The sequence below is a fragment of the Dipodomys ordii genome, unplaced genomic scaffold (assembly GCF_000151885.1).
Source record: "Dipodomys ordii isolate 6190 unplaced genomic scaffold, Dord_2.0 Scaffold29, whole genome shotgun sequence".
In the NCBI taxonomy this organism is placed as follows: Eukaryota; Metazoa; Chordata; class Mammalia; order Rodentia; family Heteromyidae; genus Dipodomys; species Dipodomys ordii.
Window position 1 is genome coordinate 3,439,553 of NW_012267245.1, and position 13,220 is coordinate 3,452,772.

The 13,220-nt window shown below is 51.2% G+C and overlaps 1 protein-coding gene across 8 annotated transcripts in view; it reads right to left on the bottom strand.

The window, feature by feature from the left end:
• The window catches only part of Fam193b (family with sequence similarity 193, member B), a 34,666-nt gene that overhangs the window by 9,103 nt on the left and 12,343 nt on the right, over positions 1-13,220 (bottom strand). For 3 of the 8 annotated variants that reach the window (XM_013016059.1, XM_013016062.1, XM_013016060.1), the window contains exons 2-6: positions 8,990-9,232; positions 7,905-8,136; positions 6,319-6,694; positions 2,355-2,556; positions 1,142-1,381 (exon numbers count right to left, since the gene is read on the bottom strand). In XM_013016059.1, the coding sequence (XP_012871513.1) occupies positions 1,142-1,381; positions 2,355-2,556; positions 6,319-6,694; positions 7,905-8,136; positions 8,990-9,103 (1,164 nt within the window). In that variant the 5' untranslated portion in view covers positions 9,104-9,232. Of the gene's footprint in view, positions 1-1,141; positions 1,382-2,354; positions 2,557-6,318; positions 6,695-7,904; positions 8,137-8,989; positions 9,233-10,758; positions 11,447-13,220 lie in introns of those variants that run through there. The other 5 variants (XM_013016061.1, XM_013016057.1, XM_013016064.1 and 2 more) reach the window with 3 other exon arrangements.

Below are 13,220 nucleotides of genomic sequence, written 5' to 3' on the forward strand. Positions count from 1 at the left end.
AAGACATGGAGAATCACTTCTGCCTTCCACATCACTAGGGCTGGGCTGTTTGACCATCCAGAAAAATGAACTAGCTGACTGTCAACCCCAAATCTCTTCAGATGCTGGGCTCCCGAGTGGGGCACTGTGCGGACGTAGTTGGGGGGCAGGCAGGCAGGCAGGGGAAGAGGTAATGAAGCCGCAGGTGGTGACCAGCGCTCTAGCCCTGGAGGCCCATCCAGCAGGGCTGCCTGGGAACAGCTCCCTGGGTTCAGTCCTCAGTGCTGAGCACTGCTTCATTCCCATGGCTTCCATTACGTCTCTGCGCTGGTAACTCCTATTCCCGCACCTCCAGCCCCAGTCTCCCGGGAACGCCTCCGAGGCACCGTGCCCCGACTGCTTCCAGTCTTGCGCTCGGTCAGAGGCGCCACCATCTTCCTTGCCATCACCTGGGAGATGTCCCTGCTTCCATCGCCCTGTCTTGCCATCCGCTCCCGGGCCTGTCACCTGTGCTCTCCGCACGTCCCTCTTCTGCCCCAGCCCCTCCCTCCCTCCCTCAACCAGCTCTCCCTCAGCTCAGCCCCTGCCTGAGGCATCCAGCTCCAGCTCCCCCTGGCCTTGTGCTGTCTGTCCCTTGTTCCCACTGTCCGTCCTGCCTCTGCTGTTGTCATCTTTTGCCTTTCTCAAGGTGCTGAGGGGCACGCCGCGCCGGCGGCCAGCAGCGCCCTCCTGATGAATCTGTCCTCGCGCCCCGCGACTCAGCTGGAGTCGGCCTCTTAAGCCAGCTCCAGGAGGCTGCCCTCAGCCTGGTTCTCCACACCTGCTAACGGGCCAGTGTCCTCACTGGACTCAGCTTCTCCCAGGTGAGGACTTCAGTGCATCACCCCTTGGCTCCCAGGATCTGTGGAAATGGCTGCTGATTCCAAGTCCTGGGTTTGGAGGAGGCCGGCAAGAAACTTGAGGCTCAGAGACTTTTCCTCCAAGGACTCGCCCCAGGTTCCCTGCCCCTGCTGCTTCCCAAATTCATCCAGACCTTCCCCGCCGCGGCGAGCCACGCCAAGGCCTCTGGCGGCCAGCACCATCCACGCCCCGGACGGCTCAGGGCTTGGGGTTCCTCGAGGGGAGGAGAGGCGGTAGAGCTGAGCTCCCCCCCCACACCCACCTTCTTTTTCAGCTTGTGCCGGGCCCGCTTGGCGGCCCTGGCGCTGTTGGGGACTTTGGGCTCCGTGCTGTTGATGAATTCCAGCAGCTCATCCACATCTCGGTGGTCCACGGTGGGCTCCCCAGGGATCCCGCCCAGGGCGCCCCCCTTCACGGGCAGCTCCTCTTTCCGCCTGGTCAGCCTCGAGCGGAGCTTCTCCCGGATCTCGGTATAATTCCGACTCGTCGGGGCAGCGGGCGGCTGGGGGAGGGGGAGGCGCTGACATTACACCCCGGGCCTGGGAGCCCCCGCAGCAGCTCCCCACCCGCGGGCACCACGGATGTGGTGAGGAGGAGCCGGCAGCCGTTCTCTCTACCATCCGCCAAGGCCAGACGGCCTCGCCCTCAGCAGGCTCAAGCTGAGGCTTGAAAGGAACGGGGAGGAGGGGGAGCGAGGGGTGGGGGGGAGTGGGGGTGGGGGACAGACAGGACATGGCTTGGGGAACACGGACCGGGGAGCCAGGGAAGCCGGTTTGAGGCTGGCTTTCGTCACTCAGAAGCTGTATGACCTTGGGCGAATCACGGGGGCTTTGTGAGCCTCCATTTTGTCATCTCTAAAAGCCGGATAACAGAGCTCAAAGGTGACAAGGAGCACACGACTGCCATTTTTCCTATCCTCCACTGCTCTGCCCTGACCGGAGAGCCCTGTCTTCCCTCTTCACCTTAGGAGACTTCTGAACTGCTTTTCCCCTGTCCAGAGGCCGCATGGACTCTGATCTGAGCCTCCTTCCTGGCGCCATCTGTGCTCACGGCCTGTCCCTCTCGGCTGGCTGTCACACTTGGGGACCTGAGAAACTCTGCGCTTCCATTCTGCCTTCAGCACGCACAGGTGTTCACTTCTCTGGGCTTACACACGTATACATACTCATCAGAACCATAGCTCTCTCTCTGCCACTTCCTTTCCTTTGGCCTAAGGAGAAAAAGTCAATCTGAAGAGAAAACCACGAGAAGAGCAAAGGCAGCAAAGCGTTCCAAAAAAAATAAAAATAAAAATAAAATCCCAGACCTTACACAGGTGGCGTGAGGCTCGAGTGAGCGGCGCAGGTGTGAGGGCTCGCCGGGCCCTGGGCAGTGGCGATCGGCAGGAGTGAGGGGCGTCTGGGGAAGAGCGTGGGGCTCCTTGGCTCACCTGGGCTGGCCCCCAGCCCTCACTGGCCCGGGGGGGGCTCACTCACCGCATTGTGGCCGAAGAACTCACAGTAGCAGCAATCACAGAACTTCCCGTCTCGCTGGTGGGTGGAGGATGAGGTGCAGGAGCTTCGCTCAGAGCTGCTATCCTCTTCCTCGCCCAGCCCCTCGTCGGCCTCACAGGGCTGGGGCAGCTGGCAGGCTAGGCCACTGTGTGCAAATTTGTGCCCCTTGCACCCGGGGTCCCTGCTGTAGGGGAAGAAGACAGGCCCAGGTGTGAGGGTGAGGGGTGCTGGCACAAGCCACCCTGCCTTTCCCCACCATGCCAGGGCCACTCACAACACCAAGGGCAACAACCCTCTGCCAGTCCCTCAGGGCCATCCAAACACAAAGGCCGCCCCTCTGGAAAGCTTTCTGGATGCCTGCTCTGCCAGTACCTACAAAGGGCCCACTGCTCAGGGCATCATATGGATGGATACCTCGTGTGCTAATATAATGGTCTGTCTGTCATTTGTCACTAGATTGTACCATCCAAGGCTAAGAGGCTATACCACTTCGATTTGATGATCACTGTACCTATAAGGACAACCTTGAACATAGCAGTTACTCAGTAAGTAGGGTCCAAACTCATCAGCAAGCTAACAGCGCCCCCAGGGGGACACACGCAGGTGCCGTTAATGAGGTGAGTGTCTGTGTCTACTTTCTAAGGTCTTAATGACCTCAGTACTTCCTTAACCAGGGGCTCTAAATTGAGGGGGGGGGGAAGCAAATGAGTCAGCACAGTGTCTGTAATTCCAGGACTAAGAAGCTAAGGTAGGAAGACAGAGTTCAAGACCAGCCTGGGCTGACCCTAATAATAAATGGGTCAATAGGTCTCATGGCCTAGAGATTGTAAGAGCTATTGCCTGTGCCAGCTCTGTACTCAGCAAATACCAGTCCTGCAAAAAGAGGTGTTTTGAAGCGCTCACAGCTCGGGCCAACAGGTGGCAGGATGCTAGCCTGTGTCTGTGCTTTCTCCCTTCCACAGTCCTACCTCTGGATTCTGGAAAGCACTAGGGGCTGTTACATAAAACATGTTCCATGGGCTGGGAAGGTGGCTTAGTGGTAGAGCGCTTGCCTTGCATGCATGAGGCCCTGGGCTCGATTCCTCAGTACCACAGAAGGAGAAAAAGCCAGAAGTGGCATCATGGCAAAAGCAGCTTAGGGACAGTGCCCAGGCCCTGAGTTCAAGTCCCAGAACTGGAAAAAAAAAATTCTCCCAGTGTATGAGACACAGGCTGACAGGTCCCAGAATTGGAGCTGGAAAGAACTAGAGCCCTAGGGGCCAGCAACGGCTGAAGGGCGGCTGCAGGATGGGGCTGAGGCATGGGTGGAAGGAGGCAGGAATATTAAGTCATGTGGAAACCAAGTTCTTGGGGAAGGCTAATGTTACCCTCTTCTGTGGGAAAGGACAGAAAGGTTGGGGCAGGGTTTTAAAAAATAAATGGTTAGCCGGGCACCGGTGGCTCATGCCTGTAATCCTAGCTACTCAGGAGGCTGAGATCTGAGGATCACGGTTCAAAGCCAGCCCGGGCAGGAAAGTCCATGAGACTCTTATCTCCAATAAACCACTAGAAAGCCGGAAGTGGCGCTGTGGTTCAAACAGTAGAGCGCTTGCCTTGAGCTGAAGAGCAGAGGGACAGTATCCAAGCCCAAGTTCAAGCCCCACGACTGACCACAATAAATAAATGGGTGATCAAACAGTAAAATATGTTAATACACAGGGGTAGAGTCCCATGGTTTAACTCCTTTGAACAATTAACTGACAGTATGCCAAAATGAATGCCAGGCAGCTGAAACATGTCCTATTTAAGGAAAGTGGGGATTAGGGGTGAATGTATGGATAGAGGAATGGTGGGTGAGTAGTCATATACTACTACTAACAATATTCAAATATCGTCACATACTTGAATATAGTCATAATAGTCATAATACCACACATCGGGAAATGGAAGGAAGAAAGGAGGGGACAGGCAGGGTTGGAAGAGATGGGGTGGGAGGAAAAGGATGGAAGGAGTGACACCAATCACCATGCATTGTACACATAAACTCCACATTGGCCCCAAATCCCTGCACACAACTAAAAAATCAAACATCTTTCCCAGCCAGGCACTGGTGGCTCACCCCTGTAATCCTAGCTACTCAACAGGCTGAGATTGGAGGATCACAGCTTGAAGCCGGCCTGGGCAAAAAAAAACCTCATGAGATGGGGCTGGGAAAGTGGCTCAGTGGTAGAGCGCTTGTCTTTACATGCATGAGGCTCTGGGTTCGATTCCTCAGCACCACATAAAGCAGAAAAAGCTGGAAGTGGCGCTGTGACTCAAGTGGTAGGGTACTCGCCTTGAGCTGAAGAGCTGAGGGACAGCGCCCAGGCCCCACGACCGACCAAAAAAAAAAAAAAAAAGTCAGTGAGACTCTTATCTCCAATAAACCACTCAGAAAACTGGAAGTAGAGCTGTGACTCAAGTGGTAGAGCGCTAGTCTAAGACAAAAGAAGTTCAAGGACAATGCTTAGGCCGAGTTCAAGCTCCAGGACCGGTACACACATACAAAGTCTGGACGTGATTAAATGTCCAGGAATAGGAGAAAATAAATAAATTAGGCCAGAGCCATATGGTAAGATGTTACATGGCCAACAGAAAGTTTTTTTAACTGGAGAGATGATCACAATGTATTTAAAGATAATTGCTGCAGGGCTTAGTGGAAGAGTGCTTGCCTAGCATGCATGAAACCCTGGGTTTGATTCCCCAGTACCACATACACAGAAAAAAGAAAAGAAGAGAGAGATAATTGCTGCAGCAGCTGGCAGGGACTGGAGAGGAAGGCAGGGAATACCTATGATCTTAGCACTCAGATCATTCATGGCCAGCTTAGGCTTTATAGCAAGACTATCTCAAAACAAAAAAATTGCTACACACACACACAATTACCATACACAGATTGGAGCATGTCATTTATACACAGAATCTGACCCCCCCAAAAAAAAATCACAATACATGTCCTGGTGGCTCACACCTGTAACCCTAACTACCCAGGAGGCTAAGATCTGAGAATCACAGTTTGAGGCCAGCCAGAACAGGAAAAGTCCATGAGACTCATGTCTAATTAACCACCAAAAAAACAGAAGTAGAATTGTGGCTCAAAGTGGTAGGGCACTAATCTTGAGCAAAAGAGCTCAGGAACAGTGTCTCATGCCCTAAGTCCAAGCCCCAAGACCAAGCAAAAAAGAAAACAATTAACAACAAAAAAAAAAAACTAAACAAGATCACAAGGTTAGAAGTTTATCTTTCAGTTGTGAGGACATACACTTCTGAACTGTTTCAAGCTGAAAAACCAATTTTTTTTTTTTTTGGTCAGTCGTGGGGCTTGAACTCTGGGCCTGGCACTGTCCCTCAGCTCTTCAGCTCAAGGCGAGCGCTCTACCACTTGAGCCACAGCCCCACTTCTGGTTTTCTGGTGGTTTATTGGAGATCAGAGTCTCATAGCCTTCCCTCCCCGGGCTGGCTTTGAACCGTGATCCTCAGATCTCAGCCTCCTGAATAGCTAGGATGACAGGCGTGAGCCACCGGTGGCCAGCTGAAAAACCAATTCTTTTCTAATTGGGAAAACAGTGGTAGGAATGGATGGTTCACACCTGTAAGTAATTGTAGCTACTCAGGAGGCTGAGATCTGAAGAATAAGATTCAGAGCCAGCTTGGGCGGAAAAGTTCATGAGACTCTTATATCTCTCATTAATCAAGAAAAGCTAGAGGTGTGGCATAGGTGGTCGAGAAAGAAAAATATGCCATCCTTTGTTTAATTTTTTGGTGCTAGGGACTGAACCAAGGTCCTTGACAGGCTAAATCTGTGCTCTACCATTAAGCCTACCCTAGCACAATCTACTTTTTCACTTCTACCCCAAAGGCCCCCTTGGTCAAAGTTTTCCCAGTCTCTAGTTGTAGTGGCCTGGGGCCCTGCACACCGTTCACTTACCTGTGAGTGCTAGGGAGTGGCTGGGAGCTCGGCGGTGGGAGAAGAGGCCCGCTGCAGTGCCCGCTGCAGTGCCCGCTGCACCCCGAGAATGGTGGAGGCATCTTCAGGAGGGGCATGCTAGTGGAGGGTAAGTGGGGACTTTGACACGGCCCTGGGGGGTGGGGGGCAGTGGCAGCAGACACAGGGCACTCTGAAGCCTGGGCAGGGAAAGATGTCGCTGGGGTGTTGGGGAGCAGGTGCGGGTGGTGCGGTGAGCCAAAGGAGCCAGGATGAGAAGGGAGGAGAGACACTGGCTGTGGGGCGTGGCCCGTGGGGCTGTTAGGGGGAACAGTGAGGTCTGAATGCTGGTGGTGCTCCGAGATGGGGAAAGCCTCACCTGTGGGTGGAGTGGAGAGAGAGAGGTCAGAACCGAGAAGCCCGCGGGCTCACTGCCATGGGGCCCCGCTTAGTGTGATTGGAGCACACACACAGCCTCTCAGCCTGGGAATCAGTGCGGGCAGCAGCTTATCTGGACAGGTGTGAAGAGACCAGGCCTCAGGGAGAAGGCACTGGGGATGCTGGCCCTGAGTAGGGCCACAGGCCTCTCTGCTATAGCACCACCAGCAAATTGACATGCTCTCTGTTCTCTGGGTCTGCCCAGGACCTGACGGTTCACAGGCACTTCTCAGGCCTGGGACAGGAGCTGCAGGAGGCCTCGGCTCTGTTCTGGGACATGGAGACCAGAAACCAGTTGATGCCTGACTCTCAGAAGGCCACAGATTTCAGAGGGGAACTGGGGAAAGGTTCTGATGACACTCTGCCTCATAGACCGAAGTAGCTAGAATTACAGACTGCTCAACTCATCTAATTCTGGGGCCAAAACCATTGAAGAACTCTGGCCAGGTGCCGGTGGCTCACGCCTGTCATCCTAGCTACTTAGGAGGCTGAGATCTGAGGATCGAGGTTCAAAGCTAGCCCAGGCAGGAAAGTCCCTGGAGACTCTTACCTCCAAATAATGACCAGAAAACCAGAAGTGGCTCAGTGGCTCAAGAGGTAGAGCGCTCGCCTTGAGTTGAGGAACAGTGCTCAGGCCCAGAATTTAAAAAAAAAAAAAAAAAAGAACTCTGTGTCTCCATTTAGAGGTAGGACAGTCATTCATATTCATGTCATAATTTGGGAATTCAAGGGATTTTTCTCTGGGTCTCTGAGGAATAGCCTAGAGTCCAAAAAAGGCTTCTACAGCTTCCAACTCTCATCAGTAGGGCAGCTGACACTGCCAGTCTCTGGTGGAGATCGAGTTAGTTCTTCCCCACCCCTCAGGTGGGGAAAATAGGCTATCCATCATGCTGCAGAGCAAGTGTTAGTGACCTAAGTCCTACGGGCCCTTCTGCTATGAGAGCCAAAGAAGCCCAGGCAACCTTCTCCCTGCAAGCACTATTTAACTTCACAGTTCAGGGGAGCTGCTTCACAGAGACAGTCAAGGCCTAGGTTCTCCTGCTGCATCAGAAAGCTCCAGGCTTTATTATCTAAATAACCGATCCCTGATGAGAAGGAAATGCAGCCGCCTACACCGAGGAGGCACCTCTCTCCCGAGCTTAGAGACTCACCGGGGATGGCGGGACTCCCAAGGGAGCTGCCTGGCATGGCCCCCGCTGTGTGCGGGGAGTTCCACAGCCCCGAGAGCTTATGTGCCGACAGGAACGAGCTGGGATCCCAGTCCCCTGAGTTCCCATGGCAGGAGGAGGAAGAGGAAGATGAGGATGATGAAGAGGACGAGGAGGAAGAATGAGAGTCACCCCCACAGGACTGTGACTTGCAAGATGAGTGTGACAAGGAGATCTGGAAAGGAGGAAGAAAAGGACTCATGTCAAATAGTGAAGCTGACCCTTTGCTGCCTCCGTTTATCCCTCTCGTACACTCTGTCCTCCAGGCTCTTGTGCTGTTGCCAAAGCACAACTAGAGCAACCCAGGCTGAAGTTCAAGCAAGAGTCAGGCCTGTGCAGGGAGGGGCTGTGGTGAGCTCAGTTCCATGGACGTACAGCTAAGCCTTCCTGTGAACATGGGCCTCTGGGGAGTGGGAAGAACAAGAATGATGTCTTTACACCAGGAATCTTGGAGGTAAAATGATCCTGGGGTTGACACCGATGGCTCATGCCGATAGCCCTAGCTCTATCTCTGGAGGCTAAGATCTGAGGATCAGAGTTCTAAGCCATCCCCCTCAGCAAAGTCAGTGAGACTGATCCCCAATTAACCTCCAAAAAGCTGCAAGTGGCGCTGTGATTCAAGTCATAAGGAGTGCCAGCCTTAAGCAAAAAAAAGAGAGTGTGTGGCCCTGAGTTCAAGCCCCAGAATGGGCACTACATAAATAGAACCGTCCTTGGCAAGAGAGGGCCTGGCCGCAGTTCATGGGAAGGCGGACTGCCAAGCTCCCAGCTATGAGATGCAACTGACTGGGCTACATTTCCAACTCGTCACCTTTGCTCTCTGGCTGCCTTCCCAACTGTCACAGACTTGCGGGCGGCCAGGTGACCAGGGGCCAGGATGGCAGTCGATGGGTATCTATGGGCGGGGAGGGGGGGAGGGGAGCATCTTGTGCTGAGGGGTTTCTCCTTCCCTTCATTGGAACCAAAGCTGCAAAGGCTGGGTCCACGCAGCCGTGCACGGAGGGACCCTCTCAGCAGCAGTTACCTACCGCCACTGCGTGTTCTCGACCCGTCTGCCTTTCGTCTTCTTCCATGCTCTTCCGGCAACTCTGGCAAACCCACAGGGGCATCTCGCCTAGGAGATTCTTGACGAGCTTTGGCATGAAGTCAGGGGGCAGCTTCTCACCCTGCAATACCAGTCCGTTTTGTGAAGGGCCTTCTTCCCAGCCTTTGCGTTCTCGATGACACAGCAGGCAGCAAGTCTGCACAGACTGGCTGGAGGTAGGGGGAACCTGTTCAACAGACAGACATGGGGTTTCCCGGGGGCGGGGGCGGGGGGGTGGGGGAGGTTTTCCTTAGAGAAATGCCAGTGGTGTCCAGAATACCCCTTATTATGTGCCAGGCACTACGTTAGGCACTTCATCAACACAATTTAGTTTCAGTCCTTGAAGCAGCTCTGCAAAACAAGGTGTTCTTACTTGCATTTTTAACTTATTTTTAGATAAAGACTTCAAGATGTTAAATCAGTTGCTCAGGGTTACAGAGCTGGTGAGTGGCTGAACCTTATTGAGTCTGACTCCAAAGCTCATGCCCAGATGCCCTAATGCCCAGATATCCCCAGGTCTCAAGGAACTAAAAAAAAAAAAAAAAAACAGATGGATGAGCTGGGAATGTGGCCTAGTGGTAGAGTGCTTGCCCTTAGCATGCATGACGCCCTGGATTCAATTCTTTTTTTTTTTTTTTTGTCAGCCATGGGGCTTGAATTCTGGGCCTGGGAGCTGTCCCTCAGCTCTTCAGCTCAAGGCGAGCGCTCTACCCCTTGAGCCACAGCGCCAATGCTGGTTTTCTAGTGGTTTATTGGAGATAAGAGTCTCACAGACTCTCCTGCCCGGGCTGGCTTTGAACCATGATCCTCAGATCTCAGCCTCCTGAGTAGCTAGGATGACAGGCGTGAGCCACCGGTGCTGGGTTTGGATTCAATTCTTTGGTAAAAAGAAAAAGCCAGAAGCAGAGCTATGGCTCAAGTGGTAGAGTGCTAGCCTTAAGGAAATGAAGCTCAGGAACAGGGCCCAGGTCCTGAGTTCAAGCCCTAGCACTGGCAAAAAAAAAAAAGATGGTTCTTTCCTGTCTGGGATGTCTAGGAAAGGTCAAAACCCTATGGGAGGAAAAGATGCCTTGAGTCAATGCAGTTTGGGAGAATGTGCACACTTCTTTAGGATTACAGAAATGGTTTGAAGTTTGTAGAACTAGTAAATATGTGTGTATGTATCTATGTATGTGTGTACATATATATATACATATATATATATTATATAAATTTTCCCCTCCTGGTCCTAAGGCTTGAAATCAGGGCCTGGCACTGTCCCTGAACTTCTTTTGCTCAAAACTAGCACTTTACCACTTAAGCCACAGCACCACCTCCTGTTTTTTCTGAGTGGCTTATTGGAGATAAGAGTCTCCTAGAATTTCCTACTCCCACTGGCTTCGAACTATGGGCCTCAAGATCTCAGCCTCCTAAGAAGCTAGGAATACAGGTGTGAGCCACCCACCTCATGCTTTCCTTCTCTCTATCTAGATATGTATGTATATAAATTGTGTGTGTGTGTGTGTGTGTGTATATATATATATATATATTTTTTTTTTTTTGTTAAAGAAGCACCAGCTCAATTGAAAATTGGTGGATAGGTGCACCAGACCCTGGTGCTCCGAGGAGGAGGCAGGAGGGATGGTGGAGTCATGCATTCTAATCTCAGCTCCACCACAATCAGCCAGATGACCTTGAGCAAGTTATTTAACTGTGATGGAGATGCCCACCTACCTTGCAGAGCTGTTGTGAGGGTGGCTGCAAAAGCCGGTGAAGTGCCTAGCCCTGCACATGCTGGAGCGTAGGCCCAGCACAGTCAGTACTTGGTCTGTTTATTTCCCTCCTAGGACAAATCAAACCCAGAAATATAAGACTGAAGGCTTTCTTTGAGATTGAGGGGTCCTGACTGGGAGACTAATCGTATTTGGATTTAATGCCCCCAATTTACTGGCTTCTCCTGCAATTCAGTAGTTCCCTTCCCACTGGCCCTGCGCATGATCTCATCACTCTTTGGCCAACAGAACATTAGCAGATGTGCTGCAAGCGTAAGCTTGAAAACTGCGTACATTTCCCGTTTCCATGCATAGCTGGGCTTGCTCACTCTTGGGCCTCTAAGGTGTGATCAGGCTGGCTCCCAGCAAACTGGCCAAATGACCAGAGATACCTGAGGGAGCCCAGCTGAGATCAAAAAGGCCTGCCCAGATCAGGAAGCAGACTCAAGGAAAGGTAAATGGTTGTTTTAAACCACTAGTTCTTTGGGTAGTCTGTTCTGCAACAACAGGCGACTCTGTAATCTTCCCAAGTTAACCCTCACTGGGGGGGTTATCTATCTACAGCAGGTGCCATCATCTGTGCTGGGAAATTAGCTCCACACAGAGCTGGCATTAGGCTATCCTTGAACTTCCAATGTTACAATGACATTCACCTGGGCCCATCTCGTTCCTTAAAAACAAAAACAAGAACAAAATCCAAAAGTGTAATGAAACGTAGCGGGGGAGAACCCAGTATTTGAACAAGAGTACCAGAGATACAACCCCTGCCAAGGCGATGTCTTATTAAGCAAAGTAGTTCATGTAAACTACCTAAGAAGCCACTGTGGAGAGCATCTCACAGAAGGGGAAAGGCCTTTTCAGAACTGCGTTCCATAGCTGTAAAGCGCAATATGGGCTTTAGTGGAGGAGGGGAGGCCACTACAAGTCTCTTTCCCTATGATGAGAATAATGCTATTAAAGCAAACTCCAAATAGGAATTTTACCACAATAGTTCTGTTTCACTTGGGTTCTAAAGTAATTACATAGGATGAAAATCTTGTATGAGTAACATTATTTGAGATATACATATATAATATATACATCTATTTGGTATAATATGTATTTATTTGGTGTTAACAGGGAATCAATCCAGGGCCGCCTCTTATGACTGTAATATACAATGTATATAGTTTTACAGGTATGGGTAAGAGTTGAATTGACTAATGCATAAAGCACTATACCAAAAAATGCTTTTGTTTTCTTTTAAAAAGCAAATATACAAGCCAGGTGATCAGTGGCTCGCACCTAGCTACTCAGGAGGCTGAGATCGGGTTTAAAGTCAGCCTGAACAAGAAAGTCCATGAGACTCTAACCTCCAATTAACCAAAAAGCTGGAAATGGTGATATAGCTCAATGTGGTAGAGCACTAGCCTTGAGCATAAAACTGAGGGATAGTGCCCAGGTCCTTAGTTCAAGCCTTAAGACCCATGTGTATACACACACACACACACACACACAAGCATACATACAATTGACCAGTGAGACTGTACTTAGAAAGTACTTGGGAGCACTGGGAGCACTGGACACACTTGCTTGGGCAGTAACCCTGGGCCACCATCATTTAACACTGAATGGTACCAGCCAAGTTCTACTTCTAGACTGCCGCAATTTACCATCTGTATGGTACTGGTCAAGTTTTACTTACCCTGTTTACTCATCTGTAAAATGGATCAAGTCCTAACTTGTAGGGCCAACTAAGAGTTAAATTCAATAAAGCATCAAATCCAGTGTTAGGCACAAAATATTTTGCTTGACAGGACACTAATAACGTGACCGGGAAGAAAGGGAAACAATAAATGATCGGTACTTTGTAAGAAACAAGCATCTTGCACAGGCAACGAATGCATGGGGACTTGGATATCTCAATCTCTGCCCTCAATTTCATGAAGTCAAATGCCTAAGTTCTCCAAACTACTCTATCCTTCCAGACCTCAGCTGGATGGGCCTAACAGCCCAGCATAAATGCAGACTTCTCTAGGCGTTCCTAGGAGACTCTTCCGATTCACCTCTCCTCTCCTTTACTCAACAAGCACAAGGGCCTTGGTTATAGCATTTGTGCCTTCCATCCTAATTACTTATCTGTTCTTCTGTTCCTTCTACTAGGCACAGGCATGAGGTGTGACTCCAGCCTGGATCCTCCTCTAGAAAGCACAAGTCTGGCTCAGTGCATAGGCTCAGCTGGGCTTATGGTTGCTAGAGCAGATTGGGAGATGTGCCCATGGCAATACAAAGGGTAGAGACGGTTTGGTGTGCTTGAAATGACTGCTCCTGGGGGCTGGGAAGGTGGCCCAGTGGTAGAGTGCTTGCCTTGCATGCATGAGGCCCTGGGTTCAATTCCTCAGCACCACATAAGCAGAAAAAGCTGGAAGTGGTGCTGTGGCTCAA